Here is a 20,495-nt window from a genome sequence, read left to right as displayed (position 1 = left end):
CGGAGCGAATATCGGCACACATGTGATGCGAAACACACGATAGGGAATTTCATAGCTTGTGCTTCGTCCCAAAGATACACTCAGTGGCGATCCTCGTCTATTACGAGATGTTAATAATGTGTGGCATGCCAAATAATGACGACGTTTGATGCAAAACTGACCACGCGACTCATACGTCACGAACTAATGCCGACAGTTAAGACGAGTATTGTTACAATGATGGAATTCCGGTACGTCGAATCTGATAAGGAAGCCCCGCTCTGCAAACCTGCCCCAAGAGGCAATCTCGTTAGTTCTATTGGCTCCGGTTTTGTTCCTTGGTCACTTTGTCCACCTCCCGATCTCTCGAATCGCTACTCCCTACATTTGATGAGCCCATGTCAATTGGTGCAGAAATATCTCTGGGCTGGTTAACAGCGGTTTCATTTGGGAGTAGTAATTACATCCGAGAGGCAGCTAATAATTCTACGCTCTTTGAACAAGTGGCAGCACGCATGATCGACGGCTGCCAAAACATGCGGGAATTTCTCAGGCTCGAAATTACTGTTCGACAATAAACCTGACTAGCATCGGTGAAAAAAGCTCTGAAAATGGTCTCGGAATTGAACCAGCTCTTCGAACATCTGTTTGGATAATTTGAGAAAACCTGAAATACCCTCGTCGCCTAACGATGCTACAGAAAATGGGAGCCTGATGGAAACTAGTCCGTTGCGTAAGTTGAGCGAAACTGAGTAAGGAAAGACAAACCACCGTGTGCTGAATTCATCAGGCTGGGTTTTCTGCACCCTCAAAGAGTATCTCCTGCAAGAAGCCTCAGTCACCGAATAATGTAACCACGTGGTTACGCCACCTATTCGTGAAACGTTAAACATTAATTGCCCGTGGAAAAGGATGAAAAGTGCACGCGGTATGATCCCTTTGAGTTGAGCCCGAGATTTGAGGCAGGACAAGCTTCAAGCACTTTAAAGCCCCACCCGCACACACGCTCGTTCTCCACTTTGTCTCTCCCACCCTACCGACCTTTGTTCTCTCGCAATTTCATACCGTGACATACTGCGTCGAACTTGGGCGCCGGGAAAACCGGCTGGCTTAGCGATCTTTTGATCGACGTATGCACAAGCACTAATGTCAGCACTTGGAATCGTCTACAACGTACGTTAATTAACTACTGAACTTTTGCTGTTATTCTATAGTATTTTTTTATTCATTTTATTTTAACAGAGTGAGGAATTTCAAGGGGAAAAGAAAGTGGATGACGAAATTATTCCATCGTATTCAGTTTCGATGGTTAAAATTAATTTTCATTCGATGAAAACAAGGTTGAAAAATATTTTCACGAACTACCAATAAAATCGACAAGAAAAATAACCGTGGAGGGAAATATCCGAAAGTGAGAACTTCGCTCGAAATGTACGAGAGTTAAGCATTCAAAAAACATGCAATCCGACAATGTGGGACCTGCTTTTCCGGATCATGCTCCAGGGCAGTTTCTCGCAAACAACTTCATCGAGAAGCATCCCTGACAGGCATGAAATGACATCAACCATTATAAGCTCGAGTGTTTCATCATATCCCAAAGAATATGTAGAAAACCGATGCTTTCTTTCGATACCGACGCACCGTTCTGTTTACACGAAGGCCAGGTTTGAAGAGTTGTTTTTATAAACATTTCCACCAGTTACGAATGAACCCCTCAATAAAAATAAGGGAAAATTTCTTTGCATTGACTTGTTGGTTCTAACAACGTACGATCCAATAAAACCGAAAAGTCTTTGTGAACGATGCCTCGAGGTAGTTTGACAAAGAGATTTTTGCAGAGATCGTTGTTATTGAATTTCAAAAAATTCGATCGAGTGCAAAGAAAGGCGAAATCGAACCGAATCACTTCCGGAAGTTCCTTCTAAATAACTGATAACTTTCTCAGTGAAAGTAACTCATCCAGCGTCGATAAAAATATTTTAGCAAATCACTGCTGGAGCACATGTTGGAAAAAAACTCGAATAAAAAATCGCTTGCATTGGTATATTTGGATATGCATTACTCGTTAATCAAGAAAAGTAATGTGTGAACACCGGCTTGGCTGCGATATCATTTTATACAAGTTGGCAATAATACATGATAAATCAATTATCGTATTAGCGGATTATCGGGCAACATTGGTAGGAGTGCTTCCCATTGCGTAGGCGCTTCGGCAACGGTGCTGTATATCCACGAATTTTCGAGGCTCATTTATATGCACGAGGGCCTGCAGGCGCGGGAGTGTTAGCTGCTAGATATACATAAATTGATGCAAGCTCAAGTGAAATATTTACTCTGAAGCTTTTCAGCTTGCGCTTATATCAAACGTGAATTACTGACGTGTCCGTCGCGAAAGAGCCTCGATCTGTTTGTTTTTAATAAATATAGAGTACAAAAGTATTCTCACAGTTGCCATTCTCGTTATTTCAATGACTAAGAATCTTGAGGAGAAAGAATATTTTTACTGCTTCATAAATTTGTATCGATACAATATTTCTTGTGGAATTCCAGAAGGAAGCCCTTCGATCCCAGCTAACGTTTGATTCTCAGCGTCTTTGTTTTGTACAACGCTCTCGTTACACCACCTTGCTCAGAGAATAACTTGGCAGGAATCAAAAGTTCGTTATTGGAAATGGAACGTCGTCAAAGGTAAGCTGCTCCGGAGAATATCTGTCGATGACGAAAGCTGGGGGAAAGGGCAGAGGGGCAGGGGGGCTGGAAGCTTGACGTGATCGTAGTTAACCGATCAGAGTGTACGAGCAACATCGAGGCCTGTAATCAACAACAGCCCTCTCTATATGTGCTTTGCACATTAAAGCTGGTCTATCACGCCCTCCGGAGCCTTTGTCGTCGATCGCCGTCTCGCGGCGCGAGTACGAATTCCCCACCTCTCTAACCCTCGTCACGCTATCAAGGTTTTCATCGTCTCCTTGTTATTCCAACTATGATGTTACGCGTCCTGCTTATACCTTAAGTATCATAATAATTAGTAACCGAGTTGGCAACGACGAAATCTTCGTGCTCACAATGCACCCATTGTTTTGACAATTGCCTGTTATACCTCTCCGCTCTCTCCTCGTTCTTTCTCTCCGCCACGCTCTGAATATAATTTAACTGCCAGATAAGGGACTGTTCCGAGAGCTCGACGAAATAAAAGGCATTGAAAAATTTGCGCGTTGGAGAAAAAACGAGGATTCTCTCTTCCGCTCTCTTCTATTTGGAACGAGCAGTGAAAATGGTCGAAAGATTTTTCAAATAAACCTCGCAAATCGTTATATATTGAGCACTCTATTTTTTTCATTTGTTGAATTAAAAAAAACAAAAAAAAACAAAAAAAAACGAGTCGTACATGGAGGATTCACACACACTACCTAGAAAACGGACGACCGCAAAATCACGCGTGAAAATTTAGAGATCGCGTCCTTGCTAGTAAACGAGATAAGAATTGTTTTCATATTCATGAAGGGGGCGGAGGAAAGGGACGGAAAAAGCTTGACGTATCAAGCAGGAGAGCCGCGCTGAGGGAAGCCAGTTGAAAAATTCTCATTGTAAACAGGGTGTGTTTCGTTCGAAGAGGTAAGTGGATTATATTGAGAAAAGTTTATGAATATTCATGCCTCGTTGAACTCTCTTCTGACACGAATAACTTTACTGGAAACAGTACAGATATACGAGTTCTCGTAGTACGATATCATGCGTGTGCATATGAGGTTTAAAAACTTTCGCAGATCTATGATCCAAACAAATTTGCTCGAATGTTTATTTAGTTATACAAAAACGGATGAGCATTTATTGAAAAATTCGATGATATTGGCCGAAAATTTAAAAAGTTTGGTGGATCACTATTTTTTAACTGAGAATACCGGATCCATTTATTTGTCGAAAATCAAGTGGATGTATTGCAAAATACTTGCTATACGTACGTAGTTAAATATTGAAGGATTTTTGAAAAAGGTTCGCCAACAGGAGAGACGAATTGTGTTAGTTGAACAAACAAACAGAAATCAACGGAACAGGCTCGGTCGAAAGGATCCTCTGGTTTTGCCTACAGACTCCTCCCCCCATCCCCTTTTCTCTCCACTGACCCGAACTCAAATCAATAAACTGTCATTGCCGAAATTTCGAGGATTTGATCACTCAAGACCTGGAGAGGCGGGGCTCGGTTTATCCCGAATTCAGAGGGGCATTTAGCGAGGTCTGGATATTTCTTAACGTCGTTATTGGACCGCTTTCGACGAAATTTTTTCTGATAAATCAATCATGTAAAATACTCTCTTTCCACTCGGAATATTCCGTAATTCGTACCCAAAAACGTTTTTTCGTTACAACACGTTCGAGAAACGGCACAAACATTGGAAATAGCTTCACTCGAACGTGTTTCGATACACAGAGCTGCGGAGAGGATCGAGAGGAGAGCAGCAACGTACTCGTCCCGGAAGCCAACTTAAAACAGTGCTCCTGCATCGAGGTCCAGAAGATCTCGATGCAGAGAGAGGGCGCCGCAGCCCGGCAGAGAATTGGAGGGCTGGGTTTTTTTTACCAATATCAATTACTCGGCTGTATCCCATGGTTTGGCCCTCTTCCTCGTATGTCATATATCTCTATTCTAGTGGGACTCGGCTCGATCCACCTTCGTAACTGACCATTAAACTCTAACACGAGATCCCCGGTTATAGTTGGCCTGGGCTGCTGCATCTCTCGCGCTTCGATCCGACACTGTACTCGATTTCCAAATAGGCAATAACGTATTGAAATTTCTCTCGATCACTTAGGTGGAACGCTCCGAAACCACGATATTTGAAAATACAAATTCCAATAACCGTCACATCGGTGCTTGAGACCGAATGTAGGTGGACGGAATGCGAGGCAGGTTTTTCATTGTTGAAGTTTTATTCGCAATTTACGTGTCATTTCGGTTCCTAGTTTTTCCCTCATGTTTTACAAACACTTCGTGTTTTTTTTGCATGTTTTCATTCTTCACGTTTTTTTCGCATTTTCGACGCGACACTTCCCACGGTACAGGAAACGCCGCGGTCACCGAACTATTCGTAGCGACGGCTCCACGGAGCGCAGAATCCGAAAGTTTGTTTGCAGGCAATTTTGGAGTTACCATTCACGAGTATTGAATAAAGAAACGATTTAGGAATGAGATATTTTTTTAAAATGGGACACACAAGGATTCGCATGGAAAAATGATAAAAAGGATTGGTGGTTAGGCAAGTGAGAACAGGGGAGACATATTTTTTTATTGCTAGCATCCATGTTCACACAATGCCTCTGCTTTACTTTTATGAATATGGAGGATAAAGGAGATACAAAGAATATGCGATGGGCGACACGAAACAGTGGAGACCACGATAACATTGTCTTCTTTCACGACTGGGACACGAAAGGTGTGAACAGGGGGAAGAAAAAAATAGAAGAAAAGCGTGCGAGGATGCATTTCCAAAAGAACATTTTCCATACTCGAAACAGCAAGAACCGTTTTTATGCTACAAAGGCTCGTCGTATCGAGCCTCTTTTTTCCTTTTTCTCGCTTCCTACACATCGCTCGAGGTTTCGGAGTCAATAAAAACTTCAAAGAGAGACCGAACGTCCATTCGATTGTGGCTGCCGAAAAAAAGTCTTAAAAAACTGGCAAAGGAAAAAAAATTCAAATTATAACGAAAAGAATCTACGTCGCGTATACTTTTCTCTATTATGCTCACTCCCAACGGTTTTTCCCCCTCCTTTTTCAGATTTCAATGTTGGAATGCTCAAGAAATATGAGAAACGAAACGACTCCAATGGTTCGTCGATCTATCGACTCGTTTCCAAAGTTCTTTCAGCCATTCTTCGAGTACTTTTTTCAGCATTCGAATGCAGAAATGATATTCGTAAAAATGAATTTTCATCGTTTTTGGATAACCTAAATTCGAGGATGCATTATCGTCAATGTGCCAATATTTTTTTTATTTTCCGAAATATATTCGAAATGACAATTCTCCCGGAGAATTCGATGAAAAACCAGAAATAAAATGAACGTTTTACCTCGTGCTCCGAAACTCGTGTCTCGAGTACTTTGAAGATTTGACGTAAATTCATTAATGAATAATTCATTTTCATTTTTCGAAAAATAAAAAAAACACGAACCCGAAGAAATGCGAGGACTCGGAAATATAAAACGTAGGGCAACTCCGATTCAATTTGTTCGCTGAGTGGGCCCGTACAAATCACCCTCAACATTCACATTCTACGCCATCGATGCACACTCGCGTATCGCAATTACGAGCCCCTCGGGGCATAATCGATTTTCATATGCACACATCGGCGATTCCGTGTCAACTCGACCGATCATTTGGTCTTACTTACAATCATTTTCCGAACTTTTTCATCAGAGGAAAAATTTAATGAAAAACTTATTAAAAAGAAAGACTTTCGAATCTCATCACATTGTTTGAAAATTTTTCAAACCATCAAAAGAAATGAAAGTTGAAAAACTGGTCGGAGCAGCCACAGAAAAAATACTCGCACGACCTAGAGGAAAAATCAGCCATTCGAGCTTCCCATCTTCCAGACCCACTGGCGCTCTGAATTAAACACCTCGCGGTGAAGAAATAAAGGGAATGGAGCACATTCTCACGAGCAAGGGCTGAAATACTTGGAATCGCAAGCTCAACTTGTGAGCCCGGCCATTTCCAGGCGAGAAAGAGAAAGAGCTCCGTTGCACACGTTGTTGTACCTAACTAATTAACTAAGTTGAATGAGTTACGTCTTCACGTCTGCGAAAAAATAAACTTTCGCTCCGTACTTTTATGAATAAACCGAAAAAACAGTGCTGCTACCGCCAACGTAACGTTCCAACAAACAATACGAATTAAATAGAAGACGAAAGAATAGAATGAAATATTGCTATTGTTGGAATAAAAATTTCTCCTTACAATCGTCATTCCCTCGGCGATCATTATCACCAAAATCCAAGTGTAGCTCCTCCACAATTCAAATTCTCTCAGAAAGTGCGACTGACTCGAAAAAAATCGTGAGAAAATTGGAAAAAAACGTTTCTCGATTATTCAACGATAACGACCCCGGAATGCGATTTAAGGAGGGTGGCTACCGACGATACAATGTTGCCATGCTAAACCATGTTAAATACATAAAAAATTTCAAAATGATAAGAATTTAATGAAATTTGGTGAACATATTCTTTACGGCCAAATTTGACAATACAAATTTTTTAAGATTTTTCTTCTGTACAGTTATCGAGTAATTGATCACTAAAGTTCAAGTGTATAAGCATAGCGTTTCCATATATATAGGTATACATTCCGGGCATAAGAAATCTGCTTTAATCCGTAATTACTCGATAACTAAGCAGAAGAAAATTTTGAAAAAAATTGTGTCTTCGCACTTGATGTTGAAGAACATTATCACCAAATTTGATCAATTTCTTATCATTTTGACGAGTGTAGCCACCCTCCTTAAAGTCGACGACAATACGAGCTACCTTGAGAATCGTCGTTTTTCTGTGACCCATAATATGGCACACGCGCGGATAAGACCGAATGAATTTCGACACTAATCAAACGATTACTCGTCGTATAAATGTAGACGTACGCGCCAGCGCGCACACACACCTTGTGATTATTTACAGTGGTGAATGAGCTACGCCGAACTAATTTCAAAGCGTTGATTAAAGCCTCAGAAACGAGGAAAAAGGTTGTATTTCTATGTACATAGATGTATACATAAGTTGAGTGAATTGATGAGAAAACATATCAAGATTTAGGAGCCGTTCCGTTTGACAAGTCTTCCCAAATTACCTGTCGACGAAATATATTGATAATTCCTGTCTTCGAATATTTCTGTGTAATTTATGTTTATTCATATAATTGTAAGACGAAGTTGATTAAAGTTATAAAGTGAAACACAAGACGAAAATATATACTGGCTACTGTTCATTTTGACGAATTTTCAAGTGTGCAAATTCATTTATGGAATCTCATTCAATGGAGAGTTTTTAATTATTCATAAGTACGAACAGTTATGAGAAAGTCTTTAATATATTATAATTCATTCAGTGAGTTTTAACATCAATGAGTGAATCATTAACTCTTGAAAATAATTACTTCGTTGCAGGCGAAGTCGTGAAGAAATTTAAAGAAACTTGTCCGATCAAAATCCAGTTTGGGGTAATTTGAATAAATTGGTCGGCTCAATATACTCTCTCCGTTTAATGACAAAATTTCTCGTTAGAAACGAAAAAGTTCATAGAATATGAAAAAATGGAAATAGTTTGTTGAATTCATTGCGAAATATCTTGGAACATGAAATTATGACAATAATGAAATTCTCGAAACGAAGAATAGCCATAATTCATTTTGGATGAAATTGAATTCTCGTATGATAAAAATGTTATTTGTGATGATAAAAAAAATAAGTCCACAGTTATCGATGCCGAGAGATAACGATGCCGTTGGTTTGAATGGGAATATGTGCGGCAAGAGAGTAAAAAGAGTGAGAGAGCCACATAAAGCAAAGGAGAGTCCGAGATTGGCTGGTGGGTAACGGTAACGACTCGCCTCTACACTTTTTTGCCCCCTCGAAAGGTTACGTATGGAGGTTGGGCTTTTCCATGCACTTACGTAAATTGAAAAAGTGCCGAGAGATTTAGTGGGCTTAGTGCATCACGCGCCTTCTTCGAGTCTCATTTTTTCTAGCAACTTTTCTCGTTTTATTCACTCGGTACGAAGCCACCAATGGAAGAAAAAGCGAAAAAGAGCGAGAGAGAGAGAGAGAGAGACAGAGTCCATACGTTAAGACTGCGAACGTTTAGCATCGACTTCCTCTGTCAGATCGATGCTCGTCCTACTTTTTATGCTCTCGTACTATGACGAGTGTGTCTGAACCAATTTATGTAAAAATTCAGACTCGCTTTGATCCAACTCAAATAAACAGCTACAAATAAACTTCATGACAGTGCAGTTGGTCAAGACTCAAAAAAGAATAAAATTATAAATCCAGTCGACAGAAAAATCGATAATTACATTGGCACAGTTGATTATCACGTGCACCTTCCAATCGTTTCTATACCATTTTCATTTCTTATTATAATTTTCGTCATAAATGTCAGATTTGAATGGCTAATTAATGAAAATGCATTTGTCAATCAAAAAATATAAATTTTCAAACTAATTTGACGTTTTATCTGCACGATCTTTCGCCGAATAAAACTAATAAAATATCTGCAGATTTTCTCCCAAATCATGCGGTCAAACTGAGGTTGTTCGATCTTTTCGTGAAGTTGGAAGGTATTTCGACAGAAGCCTTCATAACGTTTGAAATTTACGTTCGTGCACGGTAAAGTCCATCGAAGAATATGAAATTTTCAGACTCCGACGTCCCTGTCGCTCCTTTAAGCACTTTTTTCAATCTCATATCTGTGCACGTAAGTGCAAATATGTATTGGGCAAAGGTAATGCATTCGACGGATATTGCAAGGGGGCAACAAGATTTTGTTGGAGATCTCAGAATTCTACAAAAATCATGAGATTACTTCCAATTGAATGAATCGTCGATGAGATATCGAGAATCAGCGAAAGCTCGTCACTGGCACGTTTCTCAGCACGCCGACTTCTCACGTAAAGCTCTTAGGTCCGGACCAAACCAATTAATACCTCGTAAACTGGGCACTGAAGGAAAGAGTGACCCGAGAAATATCCTCGTGAAAGTCTGCCTGCAACCTGACCTTAAATCTTGAGCTCGTAAATGGCAACTCTTCGTAGCTATAATCGAATAATCTGCATGCCTTTAGCTTTCAATCCCTACGTATTTTGATGCCCGCGAACGAGTGTCTGTGAATGATTCGGTGACGTTTGGCAAATAGTTTCTTCCCCAGCGCAGTGAAACATGAACGAGAATTGGGATTGACAAATGCGAGCAGAGAACGTCCAGAGATTTATCGTTCCTTCGTGTATCTTTCTTCCTGACAATTCTTCCACACCTCCCATAAAGGCAAAGAGATACTGCTCCCTCGTGTAATCCTGTTGGAATTTTCAATTCTCACTACATTTTTATGCTTCGATCTCAAACTCGAGCCAATGCTAATCTACTTTTCTCATGTCGCTTCCTCCAACAAAGTCATTTTTATAATATTCACTTTTATTGTTTGCCTGGATCCAAAATGAAATATCATCCGATTAAATATTGGCTAATGAGCGATATGATGAGTTGCGGATTTTGGAAAAAAATTGAATGAAACTTCCATTAGATAACTAAACAGCGGCTTCTGACATCATTCATTTAAGTATTTATTCCAGGATGTGTGCTTCTCGTTCTCATACTCGAAGTTTCGAAACGGAAACCGCCCACCTGTTTACATCGAATATCTAATAAGACAATCAAGCAGTGCGTTTACAGATGTGGAATCTATTATCCCATTCAAAAGACATCGTTTAAAAAAACTTTAAAATTTCTTTATCCATACCAATTGATATTTTAACAGCTATTGAGTGAGAGCTGATTAGATTCATAGCAAGATAAAGAACTTTTGTAACACTCTGAATAGATTCCGAGCGAATTTAATTGAATCTACTCTACTCATTGTAAATGAATAATAATGATAATCAAAATGACAAAATCGGTATTTAAGGCTCCCGAAATTCGGCTCTAGCATCAATCGCCGAAGAGGCTCAGCAATAGTCTGAAAATCCAGTCGCTCCAATCACTGTGAGTATTTGTTGTACACGATTTGGTTTTCTTGATTTCATGAAAGAAATCCTTTCACCATTCGTTTGGTAGATCGAACAATTTTTGTTTCACTGTCAAATAATTCTTAGTTTGTAGGACGAACAATAAATCAATAAATTATTGTAAATGTATCAACAGAATAACCGGAGTCAAATTCCGTTCAGGCGACCGAAACAATTTATTTGTTGACGTTCATTTTTCAGTTGTTTTAATAAACATTCGTCTGAACTCTGAGCATTGAATTGAGTGAATTGAGTGCATTTATGAGAAGTCAAAATAAGATTATTCGTCACACAATTACAAGTCTAAACGCCAAAAACAAAACTCGTTTATTTATAACTCAATTTATCGATTCGCAGTAAATCGTATTCCACGAAATAAACATGTCGAAGTCCACGTTGTTTGTCCTGTCCGCCTACCTGCTCGTGGCTGTAGTTCTTGGAGGTGATTTGACTGGGATGGGTCGCTCGTCACTGGTAAATATTGAATTCGAACGATATGATAGTAATATGTAAGCCAGTGCACACAACACGGGAAATAATTTGCAGGGAAAAGCTCCGTTAGTAGCTCTAACTCCGACCCAAGTTTGTAGATCGAATAGATACGAGGTGGCCTGTTCGGTGAGTCATTTCCGCCAAATATTTATCCCGCTATCGAATCGTCTATTTTTCAATACTTTTCTATGAGCTCAAATTCGTCTTTTCCATCAGGATACCCCGCTGAACATGTGCGCAAACTTAAGATGCCAGGGCTCCCGCGGCGTTATTCAGTCTCTCGGTCGAGCTCCCGAAGATATGTGGTGTGGTCTCCGTAGAGTAAGTATTTTTAAAAACCTCACAGTTGAACTCGAATTCCTTCGTTTTAAAAGATCGTTCGACAATTAAAACGTCACTTCCTTATTTATAGGCATGCAGAAATGGCGCGTGTATGGCCCAACGACGAATCCCGGAACCTGTTGGTCCGAATACTTTCGCCACTTGCTCAAGGTCTTAAGGAGCAGTGTAGAAAATTACACTGAGAATAAATATTATTGATTGAATAACTTTCTTCATTGAACTGCATTGTTTCGAAGAGAATGAATCTGCAGATTGATCTAAAACCCCTTTTATTCGTTTAATCATATTAAACCTTGTGATGATCATATATTTCACTGACACACCATAGTGTAGGATAAAACTTAAGGAAAAAAAGGTTGGGACAAGTACATTGATGGTCCCTCGTTTCCTGAACATATCACGAAAAATGGAAAAAAAATTCCTTCAAAAAAATTATGCAACCAACTGTACATAATTTTAACAGAACAATTCGAAAAAAAATTCACAAATCATGAAAAAACAGTATATTTAAAAAAATACAAATCTGTAATTATTTTGTAAAGTGAAAAAAATTCAAATAAAACATAAGAAATGAAAAAGCGAAATATCGCGTTTGAAAACATTTTGAAAAACGATTCCCTCATTCTTCTTATCTTATTCTAACAACTAAATCAATTGAAAAAAAATCCATCTAAGTTACGTGCAGAACTAAAATTTATGATATCAATCGGAGGACAAGTATTTTATTAGTAATTCCAAATTTTAACATTATGAAGTTGTTCTAAGAAGCGTTTAAATCCAAAAAAAAATCACATCAAAGGTACAGCAATTTGTTCCTTTATGGTGGTAGAGACTTGGAAGAAAATCGATTTTTCTCAGACTTTTAGGATCCTCTGGTATTATTCACAAAATTCGACATCGATTGGATCGATACAAATTATGTTTAAATATGTGTTAAAAATACTTGTCCGGCCCATCACTATTCATTCAAATAAAAATCAATCGTAAAAAAACGAAATTGTACAGCAGAATGCGGTTATAAATTTATTGAAATGCTATTTATTCCTCAATCTTGTTTCGTTGGCTATAGGATTTTGATTTAAATTTTCCAAATCACCAATAAATACTTGGCCTCAAAGCGATATCATAAATTTTAGTGTTGCATGTAACATAGATGGAAACTTTGTGTTCGTTATAAGGCACATTATACGCAGAAAAAATATTTGATCCTATCCAAAAATGATCAGGTGTTGACTTACAGAGGCGAATTTTTCAACTCATAATGCCAATCGCAAACATGAAGCGGAAGTACTCACTACACGTGACCCTTCATAACGTTCTCAAACTTTAGAGATGTCCATCGCATTTCAAAGATACAAATTTTGATATTACGAGAAATAAAGCATCCAATAATTTTTTGACAAAATTTTCCAAATTCATCATGCAACTCAAGTGAATATCTATGCATTTACTTGAAGATTTATTAATAACGATTTTTTTTTAAACTCACGTGTATAAACAAGCATTCGTGAAGACTTTGTTTATATTTTTCAAATGATGTTATTGAAATCAATGTGAGGAAATAGAAATACACAACACACGTATTGTCTAAAGAATGAATAAAAATTGGTATGGATACACTTCACGGAAGTCGTTCACGGAAAGAAATTATTTCAACAGTTGATACAAATGACGTGACTATAGAAAACCGATGATTGTAAACAAAAATGGGATCGACGTGACAAGAAGACCGACGATGTGCAGACAAACGAGAGGACCAATCAGAAGTTTTCTCATCGGCGATTAGTTGAAGCCAGTTTTTTCTCAGTAGGGATTCTCAGTAGCGTCAAGAGGCCCTTGTATATAGCGGTTAGCCACCGATCATGATGATTTTGGGCGGAATCGAAAGAGAATTTATTAATTAGTCTCCAGTTCAATTTTCAAAGCCTCAGATGACTCATGAGTTTCGTAATTGGACAAAATGACATGCCAATTTTACCCCCACCACCGCGATTCGTTTTATTCAAAGAAAAGATAGTCTCGACGAGAGATTCAGGTCAGCAGATGACAGGGCTGTCAATGTACTTGTCCCGAGACTCTATACCGAGTCTCTTGATAACTCGGCGATGTCTGTCGACTGTGGAATTTCCTTTGAATGCTTTCCACAACTATGTTTTAATAAATTATTTGACGATTAATCCTGGCTATTCTGATCATTAACCCGAAATGTGCCGGTCCATTTGTGAGAGTAAACATTCATGAGCAATGGGACCACTCAGACGCCATGAAAAAGTCTATCGGTTTGGAAAGGTCCGTCGAAACTGGCCGGACGGTCGTCGGGTCGGTACTTTCGTCTTTATCCTCGTCGGAATGAGTATTGTGACGACTCGACTCAGAACCACAATTGCTCAGTTACTCGCTACGACGTTGAAGAACACTCATTCTCCTCCGGACGAAGTTCTATTGAGAATATTGCACTTTTTATTCAGTCGAATCTTTCCTCTGCCTCGGCATAAACTCTGTCAATGTTATTTAGACATCTAAAGAAAAAAGTTCCCATGAAGCATTGCGAGACACTAAAGCGTATAAACCACATGCGTGGGACGCGAGGCGAAGATAACGAAGATAACGTTCTTCAACGTCAAGTGCGAAGACACCATTTTTTCAAAATTTTCTTCTGCTTAATTATCGAGTAATTACGCATTAAAGCAGATTCCTTATGCCTTGATACACTTGAACTTTCTTATGCCTTATACACTTGAACTTTAGTGATCAATTATACTGTACAGATAACTGTACAGAAGAAAAATCTTTAAATATTTGTATTGTCAAATTTGGCCCTAAAGAATATGTTCACCAAATTTTATTAAATTCTTATCATTTTGAAATTTTTAATGTATTTAACATGGTTTAGCATGGCAACATTGTATCGTCGGTAGCCACCCTCCTTAAGGAGGTTGAAGCGTATCTTATGTTAAAACTATTTTCCAATTTTTCACATTAAAATCTTTTAAACAGAAAGCTTAAGATAGTATTAAACTTCTGGCGGGATATACCGATGATTCACCGTTGTGAAATTGAGATATTTATCGTTAAAGTTAGCAATTTTTTGAAAGCTTTCATAAGAGCCCATGTTTAACCTTGTCATTTTCAACAATGAATATCTCGATTACCAGACGGTGAAACCTCTCCAAATTTTTCACACATAATTAAGCGCTGTTCAAGAAGATTCACGTAAATTTCCAATTCATTAATTTGGAATAATAAAATCTAATGTATTTTTCGTATAATGTCCTATATATATATCGCTTCAACTTCCTTAAAGAACAATTGCGCAGTGTTAAATTTAAAGACGCGTTCTTTATTGTGTATTGTGCGTCCATACGTGGTTTCAGGTGAAGAATGTTGATTTAACTGAAAATCGATCACCTGGTAAACGGCTGAGTGATACAAAAGTACCATATTCTTTTCTGTGTAGAAGAAAATTAAATTCAAAAGCACAACGAAATACTGTATTTTTCCACTCTCATTTTAAATAGCAGCTCGAAACGGCGCGTGGCATAAATTATCATTAGAATTAGGAGCCTTACGCCTACTCTGAGTCGTTTGAATTCTCGCTGTTTGCGAATTTGGGTATAAATTGATCCGAAAAATTATCTCTACATCAAATCGTGAGCGATTAGCCCGAAGATTGTTCGATAACTATCTTCGTAAGTATTTCTAAATGTAGTGTAATTTTTGTTTTATTTTTTTCGCCAAAATGCGATAGAAAGTTGCCAAATTTACTTACCACGAAGGTCTAGGATTGTGATGTCAAACTGAAATAAGTCAACTTTGATCGAAAATTAACTTTCATTGAACATTGCGACCTAAAACGTTTTCTAATTGCAAGTGCCCATTGGAGAAATTGAATTTTTCGAAAAAAGGTGAAACGGTTCTTATTGGTTTCCAGTGAATCCAATTCTACTGAAAGAATAACACCATGTTGAAGTTCACATTGTTCATACTGGCTGCCCTCCTGCTTGCGTCCGTGGCCTGGGGAGGTGATATAACTGGAATAGGCCGTTCGCCACTCGTGAGTATCGCGTTTGAACGATAAGAGAGTAATTTGTAACAATATCCAACTCTGAATTGTTTTGACCTCCCGTTGTAGGGAAAAGCTCCACCGACAGCTCTCAGTCCTTCGCAATATTGTAGATCTCAAAAATATCACTTAGCGTGTTCAGTAAGTTGTTTGTATTGATTAAAAAAATCAATCCATGTTTTTGCACTTTCGCTAAAACTCAGATCTTCCATTTTATTCGAATTAAAATTCGTTTTCATCGCCAGGCGACCTCACGTAAATTGTGCAGCGATTTACAATGTAAAACCACTAAGGGTAAAGTCCTTACTCTCGGCAAAGCTCCGGACGACATGTGGTGTGGGCCTCGCCAAGTCAGTATTCTTTCAAACGTTTGCTCCTATTTTTTATTTGTTTTATTTGTTTTTCAAATCTATTTCTAACGGCCATTGCTGCTAAATTTAAATTTCGGGGTCCGTTTAATAGGTTTGCAGAAACGGTTTGTGCGTCGTTCAAAATGGGATCCCGGAACCCACGGATCGTTTGCCATTTGCCACGTGCCCAAATTGAATCAGAAATTGGATGTGACAGGAGCGCCACTCGCTTTGGGGTCTTGGATCCAAACTCGACCAAATCGATGGAGAAAAGAAGATCGAAGTTTTGTTGATTCTGTACAAACATTTTTATTATCAGGAGCATGAAACATGAGGTGGTGAATGAATAAAAGATATCAAAATGGTATAATGAATATCTTATGGTGTTCGGTTGATATTTTTCCTTCTAGGGCGAACACATATAAAACCAACTGCTAGACAAACTGATTAATTATCGGTAATAATCACCAATTTTCGAATTGGGGTTCGTTGAAATACTGTAAATCAGTTAAAATGGAGTAGCTACCATTGTTGAGGCTTCTGATAAAAGTATTTTCACTTGTTCACCCTACGCTGATAGACGAACGATTCCATTTTGCTCCCCTTTCTTATATAAAACCAGAACAATAAGTTGATCGGTAGCCTGACGAAGTTAAACTTAATCAAGAAGTTTAATTCGCGTTTCTACAAGAGCCTATATATGCTGAGGCAAGGAACTTTGGTGGGCTTTTCATCGGTGAGCATGTACCGGAGTCGTATGCCGCCGAGTGAACCAGTTATGACGTGACGTATTTTTACTTATTACTTATAGTCCAAACTATTGGCTCAATCGGTGCAGCCAACAGAATTAACTTGAAATTAGATGTTGCCTGTTCGGTCTCCGTGATATAAGCTCGGATCGGTGAGACAACTTGGATCATTGTGTGCGTGTGTGTTTGTGTGTGTGTGTGTGTGTGTGTGTGAAGAACCGACGAGCGCGCAGGTGGAGTAAGCCTGAAGTTTGCCTGACTTCTTATGGCGTATGTGACTGCGCAGTTGCCTAACTTTGGAACAATCGTCTGCGGCGGAAGTGTTGGTTGAGGGTACAAAAGCTTATGGGCTTGGAGTGGGGACCGTCAATCCTGGAAGGCTCCTCCGTACGTCATGTAAGCCATCCGAGTCTTGGGCAGCGATTTGAGGTTTCTTTTTGATTTGATGGATGATTTGAAGGCTGCCTAGGTCCAAGAAACCAAAAAGCTCGTCTGTTTCATTAATTGATGGCTCGACATCTTAGCACTTTGATCTCCGGTGCTCTTAACGAGACAGACTATTTTTCTGCACTCTTTGGCGTCCACGCTAACCTTCCTTGGCTGGCTTTAGTCTGGCCAAAGATCTCATATCTAGCGACCATTTTCCCGGGAACATACTCATGGAACCACCGTATGGCAGCTCCAGCCACAGCGTGGCTTTTGCACACAAGTTTTAACGAGGAACACACCGGTCTGGGTCCCCGAATGTATAGATCGTAATATGGGTAAACATAAACATAGAATACCTGTCGGTGGGAGAAAGACGAAGGTTTATTGTTGGAAGCTCTACGTTCGGTTCGTTGGCTGGGTCGTTTGTTTATTGGGTCGTAAACCGGTGAGCGCCCTGGCTAAGAGGCTATGAGCAGAGAAAGAGAGAGGAAGGAAAAAAGGCTTCGTTATCCATTGTTTAGTGAATGTGGTAGAGAGTGAGAGGGGGGCAGGTTGAGGGAATGAACAAGAAAAAAAGGAGCGCAAAGAAAATCTGGATCAAGAGAAACAACACGGACGCCACATTCGACTAACTTCTTCATTATTTTTTCTTTAAACGGAGCCAATAGTTTTTTTTCTCGATCGCTTTTCGTTTTTTTTTTTTCAATTTTACGCACCCCACCTGCTATCGTAGTACGGGCAGGGTCGCAATAGCTTTCAACATCCCGGTGCAAGCGCTCTGTTGATTCGTATTACAACCACGATTCCGATTTGTATGCAAAATCGATGACCCAATTGAGCGGCGGAGAAATGTCATTGTTCACCGTCGATTGCTGCCTCGCCGGTTGAATTTTATGAATCAGAGATCCCCGATAAAAGCGAAATGGGGAACCTTGCCACATCCGACTTCGGGGAAGCAAGAACGATTTTAATAATCGTTTCGTTCATGACGAATACCGCGCTGTGGCAAGAGTGCTTCGTAATGGAACAGAGACTAACGTTGTTGACGGTTGAGTTTTCGAATAGGCCCTTCCCAAGAACGCTGGCAATTGCTGATCGAAATTAGCGCCAACGTAGAATTTGAAAACCAAACAACGAGAAGCAATTAGCAGTAGTCCCAATGCGATCAATCGCTCCTGATTATTTTCATTGTAAGACCGACGAAATAATTTAAGGCTCCGATATACCCAGAGGCAAGCTCAACTAAAGCCAAACAAGAGTGACGTTAAAGCAGGTTGAAGCCGAAACGTATTACCGTGCTGCTATCACATCACATTTTACGTGCTGGCTGGAAAAAGCCACGGAGACTGGAGCTGATCGATATAAATATACACACCAAAGCCGCTGGTTGAACTCGCACGGTCCGGGTTAAGCCACCCGCGGGGTTGAGGTGACTAGTGGATCGTTGACCCATGGGAGCATGTTTCGGTAACTCGACGGAGAAATGAGTGAAACGGAAGAGGCAACCCCGGGGATGGAGCTGTACCCATGACCTCGGCTAACCCATCACTCGAGCTCGCTACAGCTCCGAACACTGCTGCTGCCGCGTCTTCGACTCCGAAGACTAGTGTTGCCGCACCGCTGAATCATTGAGGAAACACCAACGAATTGCCACAGACGAGAATAACGATTCAATGCTGGACACTCCAAGTTACGAACAAAGTAATTTCCCTGCTGCGCATTCGTTCTCTCTGGACTGTTACCACATTCATGGAGCAAGCAAATAGCTCTTTGTATCTTCAACAACTTGCCAGAACGACGCATCCACCTCAGGAATTGAATCGCAGTTGTAATCCTGCTGCTGGCCTCGCAGCATCAAAAAGACGACTCGGATATTTGCAATTGGATGCTATCCAAAATTCAAAAGGACCGTGGCCCTATGGGTTTCCTGTTTTTCTCCAATTCAACCGCATGATCGACGCTGCATCGCATCGAGAATGCAACAAAGGATGAGATCGCATTAACTCTTCACTCCGGAGCGAAACCTATTCGACGAGTGAATCGCGTAGACCATTGTAGTCACTCACGGTCAAGCACCCTTTCATCAACTCTGACGAAGTATTCCACTGAGAAATAATGACCCATGAAACCACCGTACGGAGCTGTATCCTTTACACACGCGTACAAATGTCACTCTCCGATAGCTGGGTTAACGAAACTTGCTTTAGTCCACCCAGTTACGATGTGCCCACATGTCCTCGTATTATTTGCCATATTCCTGATGGTCCAGGTTTTAACGACCACGGAGATCATTGTTTACATGCACTTTTAGGTAAATCGAGGGTTCATCTACTTCCGGAGATTCTCAAATAATTTGTTGCTGTCTTCAGAAACCCAGAAACTTACGGAATCAGTTGAAGTTCATCGAGACCCGGCTCGGATCTCAGGTTTTCTGATGTACTTTCCTGCCCAGTTTTTCACGAGTACTCCAAGGTTCATCTGCAAAATTCTTCAGCTGATAAATCGGTCTGATAAACGTACCATCTGTTGAAGCAACGACCGCAAATCGGACTAATAATCGCAGTTCAATTTCGTCGCCCTGCCGATTTTATTATTTCGTAAATCCTCTTTCGATGTCATCAGCGAACGAGAGCGAGGGGCCAGCGACTCAACTAACTCCCTCGAACGATTCGTTTTTATGGAGAATCGGCAATTGAGAACGAGCGAAAGAGAATAAGAGTTGCGGATACTGGAGAGGAGAAGGCATTACCTTCGGATATCTATGCGGAGCAGCAGGAATCCGCAGTCGAGACTGATAGTGGCAGGTCGCCGGAAGAACCGCTCGGCAAGTTTAAGGGATGAGCGTAATAGAGGGGGTGAGAACGCAGTCGCTGGAGAGGTCAGTCCCGGGTGATGGCTAACGATCCCACCCTCCACACAGACACACGTTTCGGTGCCGCATCACAGCGCTTGCAGAAAAACTACCCAGTAGAAGAACGAACAGGAATTCCGATCAGCTCGAATATATTTTCTTCCTTTTCTCTCTCTCTCTCTTTCTCTTTACCTCTCGTGCTCTCTTATCCTATTCCTAGGAGACGACCGGAAACAATGCTATACGTGTTGGAATTACTCGTAGACACGTTGACTACCAATTCTCTCATACATCTCTGTACATAAATCTGTAAGGGAGGAAAAAACTTTTGTGTACGTCTGTCTGCACGTGTGTTGAATTAACTCGAAAAATACTGGATGGATTTCAACAAATCTTTCATAAACTGTATTGGAAGAAAAATACGTTGGAGCATTTTTAAAAAGTGATGAATTTTCGAAAAATATTTCATTA

The 20,495-nt window shown here is 40.0% G+C and overlaps 2 protein-coding genes across 2 annotated transcripts in view; one reads left to right on the top strand and one right to left on the bottom strand.

The window, feature by feature from the left end:
- The window catches only part of LOC122407441 (opioid-binding protein/cell adhesion molecule homolog), a 116,829-nt gene that overhangs the window by 52,198 nt on the left and 44,136 nt on the right, over window positions 1–20,495 (bottom strand). The gene's annotated exons all lie outside the window — the stretch shown is intronic.
- LOC122407443 (uncharacterized) lies at window positions 10,612–11,843 on the top strand. The gene is made up of 5 exons (XM_043413653.1): window positions 10,612–10,725; window positions 11,106–11,222; window positions 11,295–11,366; window positions 11,457–11,561; window positions 11,653–11,843. Exons 2-5 carry the CDS (start codon window positions 11,130–11,132, stop codon window positions 11,737–11,739), a joined length of 357 nt encoding a protein of 118 aa, XP_043269588.1. The 5' UTR covers window positions 10,612–10,725; window positions 11,106–11,129; the 3' UTR covers window positions 11,740–11,843.

The sequence above is a fragment of the Venturia canescens genome, chromosome 3, assembly GCF_019457755.1.
Source record: "Venturia canescens isolate UGA chromosome 3, ASM1945775v1, whole genome shotgun sequence".
NCBI classification, from domain to species: Eukaryota; Metazoa; Arthropoda; class Insecta; order Hymenoptera; family Ichneumonidae; genus Venturia; species Venturia canescens.
The sequence above is the reverse complement of the archived record's forward strand: the minus strand, read 5'-3'. Positions and strand labels throughout refer to the sequence as shown.

What these genes read in the sequence shown, in the direction of transcription:
- LOC122407443 (XM_043413653.1), top strand. Translation starts at nt 11,130, where the DNA reads ATGTCGAAGTCCACGTTGTTTGTCCTGTCCGCCTACCTGCTCGTGGCT. An exon ending in GGATGGGTCGCTCGTCACTG is followed by an intron (nt 11,223 to 11,294) that starts GTAAATATTGAA and finishes AATAATTTGCAG; the next exon opens with GGAAAAGCTCCGTTAGTAGC. An exon ending in TGTGGTGTGGTCTCCGTAGA is followed by an intron (nt 11,562 to 11,652) that starts GTAAGTATTTTT and finishes CCTTATTTATAG; the next exon opens with GCATGCAGAAATGGCGCGTG.